The 4,038-nt window shown below is 43.9% G+C and overlaps 1 protein-coding gene across 3 annotated transcripts in view; it reads left to right on the top strand.

Moving 5' to 3' along the window:
- Positions 1–4,038, top strand: part of LOC126401998 (kinesin heavy chain-like) — a 35,532-nt gene that overhangs the window by 21,860 nt on the left and 9,634 nt on the right. For all 3 annotated transcript variants that reach the window (XM_050063626.1, XM_050063627.1, XM_050063625.1), the window contains 5 exons: positions 469–586; positions 860–927; positions 1,019–1,128; positions 2,375–2,476; positions 2,556–2,616. In XM_050063626.1, coding sequence (XP_049919583.1) covers positions 469–586; positions 860–927; positions 1,019–1,128; positions 2,375–2,476; positions 2,556–2,616 — 459 coding nt within the window. The remainder of the gene's footprint in view (positions 1–468; positions 587–859; positions 928–1,018; positions 1,129–2,374; positions 2,477–2,555; positions 2,617–4,038) is intronic.

Here is a 4,038-nt window from a genome sequence, read left to right as displayed (position 1 = left end):
GTACAAGACAGCAGCTGTTAGTGTGTAAAGGCAGATTTCAAACGGCTGTCAAAAATTCAGTTATTAAGACAAAAATCTGAAAATACACATATTGCATCTAGACAGCATGGAGATGTTGGTAATTTGTTTGTAACAGTGATTTATTTGCTCCATAAGTGAAAAACTGATGTTTAAAAATGCCATTTTTACATTGACTCCAATTGTTTGCATGAGAGCGAAATTCAAAATGCTGTAAAAAATTCAGTTTTTGAGATAAAATTCTGATATTTTCACTTTTACTCACCTGCAGCTTTTCCAGTACTAAAACTAGGCTCTATGACTGTAGAAAGCTGAGATAAAGGTTTCAGACTTCTCTATCACTTCTGTTATACTCCCTGAAAGTCACTCTGGATTAACGACCAAACTTTTGTCTCGCTCTGTTTCTTGCCAAACCGTCCATGGTGCCTGTGTTGTCCCGTCTGCGTGCAGCACCAGGCCAAGATCAAGTCTCTGACTGACTACATGCAGAACATGGAGCAGAAGAAGAGGCAGCTGGAGGAGAGTCAGGATGCTCTGACCGAGGAGCTCGCCAGACTGCAGGCTCAGGGTCGGTACACGACAAAACATGCCTCCACAAACTCCTCAAAACAAACAGACTTGTCAGAGTGTGAGGGTGTTTCGGTAAAGTGAGTGAAACACCTGATAAGAGATTAATTTACCTGGTTAAGCTTCTGTTCTTGCAGTTGTAAAAACCCAGTGATCAAGTGCCCCAATTCTGATAAAATACTTTGTGCAGTTTGAGATAACAACACTTAAGAGCCTTTAAAACATCTCGAGATAAAACAATTAAATCCAGAACACATCTGAATTTGGTTTTCAGAGAAAAGACACGAGGTGTTGGGGGAGAAGGAGGACATCAGCAGACTGGATGGAGACGAGGACATCAAGGTGAGGAGAGGCGAGCCTTAAATCTATAAAGGCTCATATCTGAATGTTAAATCTCTTCATGTCTTTGTTTTACTGCGTCTTTGTCCTGCAGAAAACGCTGGAGGAGCAGCTGGAGAACCACAGGGAGGCTCATCAGAAGCAGCTCAGCCGCCTGCGAGACGAGATCGAAGACAAGCAGAGGATGCTGGACGAGCTCACAGAGTAAGGGACCGTCATACTGTTCTTCACATGCAGGTATCCCGCTAACTGAATGGCAACACCCATGTTAGAAGGGTTGTCTGTTGCATTTTGGAGGAGGTGTGCAGTGTTTGCTCTGCTGTGACTTTGGTGTCCTGCTCTAGTTTGGAGAACGTGAGACAGCAGTCGCCAGATCTCTTTGCTGTTATAGTCACATATGAATCCACTGACCTTGAAGTCCAGGCATCACAAGTTAACGCCACCCTTCCTGCCGAATTCAAAGATTCCTCAGCTTTATGCTTCACTTCTCTGTAGAGCTTGGGTACGGCTGCGTTGGTGAGGGCGTTCGTGAGGTCACATACCTGGGTTGACGTGTTTTTAGCATGTAACAAAAGCCTTCGTTTTCACCAACGTTGTATGGGTGCTTGCAGATCACACGTGTCATATAAAAGTCCTTCTTTCCTTCTGTGTTAAAAAATCCAAAATAAGTCAAGGCGCATTTCCGATTTCTTTCTTTGGATCCTCCATCTTTGTTTTGATGAACCTCCTGCCAAATGCTGCTGACTGAGACCTCTGCTGACCTCACCAGTTACAGTAACATCAGCACCATCTAGTGGCCTGAAAAAGCAATTGATTTTATTATTCTAGGACCAAAAGTTGCATTAAAATGTGCATTTGCAAAAATTACTAATGCATTTAATAAAAGGTATGTGGCGTCCATGTATCAATACAATATCACGATACTATGCTGTATTGATTTCCCCCCACCCCTACCTTTTACCCATCATGCCTGGGTTTGGATCTATCTCACAAGAAAACTGATGCATGAAAAAGTCAGTTTAAAAACGTGTCATCCATCCTCCATTCAGCACAGAGGATTTCTTACACAGGGTTCAGCTCGAGCTCCACTCCCACTCAAACGCGTTTTCAAAGAGAGACTGTCGAGGAGGAGAAGCTCAGAGAACACGAGCGTGTGTGAAGTGAAGCTGCTGCGTGAAAGTCATTAACCTGTGAGTTGAAAGTCAGCTCCCACTTTCGAGGAGAAAAGGAGAGATTGACTTTGTAACACCTGTGAGAATCAGTTCAGGAGGTTAAGGAGCTTCGTTTAAACATGTGCTCGAGCTCTGCTTTGAATTTAAAGTCCAAGGCTTCAATGTGTTTCTTTCTTTATATATTTATTCTTGTTGTATGCTCTTCATTTCCTGTCTCAGGAGACCCTGAAAAAGATCAAACTGCTTTTTATTAGTCCCCTCTTATCCTCCTGTCTCAGTCTGAACCAGGGTCTGTTACTGGAGCAGGAGAGACTCATGTCAGACTATGACAAACTGAAGGCTGAAGAGCAGGAGAAGGACGGGAAGCTGCAGAAACTCATGTAAGCATCTGACTGCACTGTTACTCATTAGTGTCGAATGTGATAGACGCTGATTTGTAAATGTCTGTTTTCTGTGCAGACTGCTGAATGAACACAGGGAGCAGGCCAGAGAGGACCTGAAGGGCCTGGAGGAGACGGTGGTAAGCATCTGACCAAAAAATTACCCTGTGTAAAGGTTTGCATTTGTGGTTGTGTGTATTCAGGGTTGTAGCACCAAATTCTGGGGCCCTACCTCCCCAATCCATTTCTTTCTCATGTACCTTTTGACATAAATGTATACAGTGCTGTGCAAAAGTTTTAGGCAGGTGTGAAGAAATGCTGTAAAGTAAAAATGCATGACCACCCAGCATCAAATCTTCTTGGTACACGTGCACAGTCAGGGATCTTGTAGGATCTTAGTTGGGTGTATGATTAACCAATGATACCGAACAGGTGCTAATGCTCATCTAGTTCATGTGTTCACATATACTATGAATTATTTTTTAATTAGTTATACAGGGCCTTAATTTTTTTTTTAACGCATTGTCTAAAGGAGCAAGAGTAAATCTTCAAGGAGGAGGCTTCAAGTGTCTACAGCTGGTTAGCTCAGGGACGTAGAAGACCGGTTTGAATGTCACAGGGTCAGGGTTCAATTTTCAGGTGAACAGTCAGTCTCTTTTGCATGCCAATGTCTGAAGGAGAAAGTTAAAAGTTGTAAGGAACACAAACAAAGTGTCTCTGCCCTGGTAGCTCAGGCTCTTAGAGGGCTAGTTGGAAGTCTTGACGTTTCGAATTTGATCCTTGTTGAGGTGCTGTGGATTTTAAAGGCCGTTGTCCAGAAGAGAGACTGAAAGCCTTCGTGAAACACACTGGAAGCATGAGGAGGTATAGCTCAGGGTTTTAAAGAGCTGCTTGGAGATCAGGTGGTTGAAAGTTCGATCCTTATCCAGGACAGGTGAGTTTTAAAGGCCACTGTCCAGAAGAGAGAGTGAAAGGCTCCGTGAAACACAGTGGCAGCATGAGGAGGTATAGCTCAGGCTGGTAAAGAGCTGCTTGGGAATCCTCAGATTGAAAGTTCGATCCTTATCAAGGGCAGGTGAATTTTAAAGGCCACTGTCCAGAGGAGAGAGTGAAAGGCTCCAAGAAACACAGTGGGAGTGTGAGGAGGTATAGCTCAGGCTGTTAAAGAGCTGCGTGGAGATACTGAAGTTGAAGGTTCGATCCTTANGGCAGGTGAATTTTAAAGGCCACTGTCCAGAGGAGAGAGTGAAAGGCTCCAAGAAACACAGTGGAAGTGTGAGGAGGTATAGCTCAGGCTGTTAAAGAGCTGCTTGGAGATACGGAAGTTGAAGGTTCGATCCTTATCCAGGGCAGGTGAATTTTAAGGGCTGATATCTACATATGTATCTATAGATACACGCAAACGAAGTAACACATATGTAGAAGCAGGTTAACTGAGTGGTTAAGGTTACGGACTGTGGTTCATTAGACTGGGATTCAAATCCCAGTCAGGGCAAGAGTTACCTACATCTGCAATATGCTACGGCAAGGGGGAGCCAGGACGCCGGGAAAAGTGGGGATGT

This window comes from Epinephelus moara, chromosome 15 (genome assembly GCF_006386435.1).
Source record: "Epinephelus moara isolate mb chromosome 15, YSFRI_EMoa_1.0, whole genome shotgun sequence".
NCBI lineage: Eukaryota > Metazoa > Chordata > Actinopteri > Perciformes > Serranidae > Epinephelus > Epinephelus moara.
The sequence above is the reverse complement of the archived record's forward strand: the minus strand, read 5'-3'. Positions and strand labels throughout refer to the sequence as shown.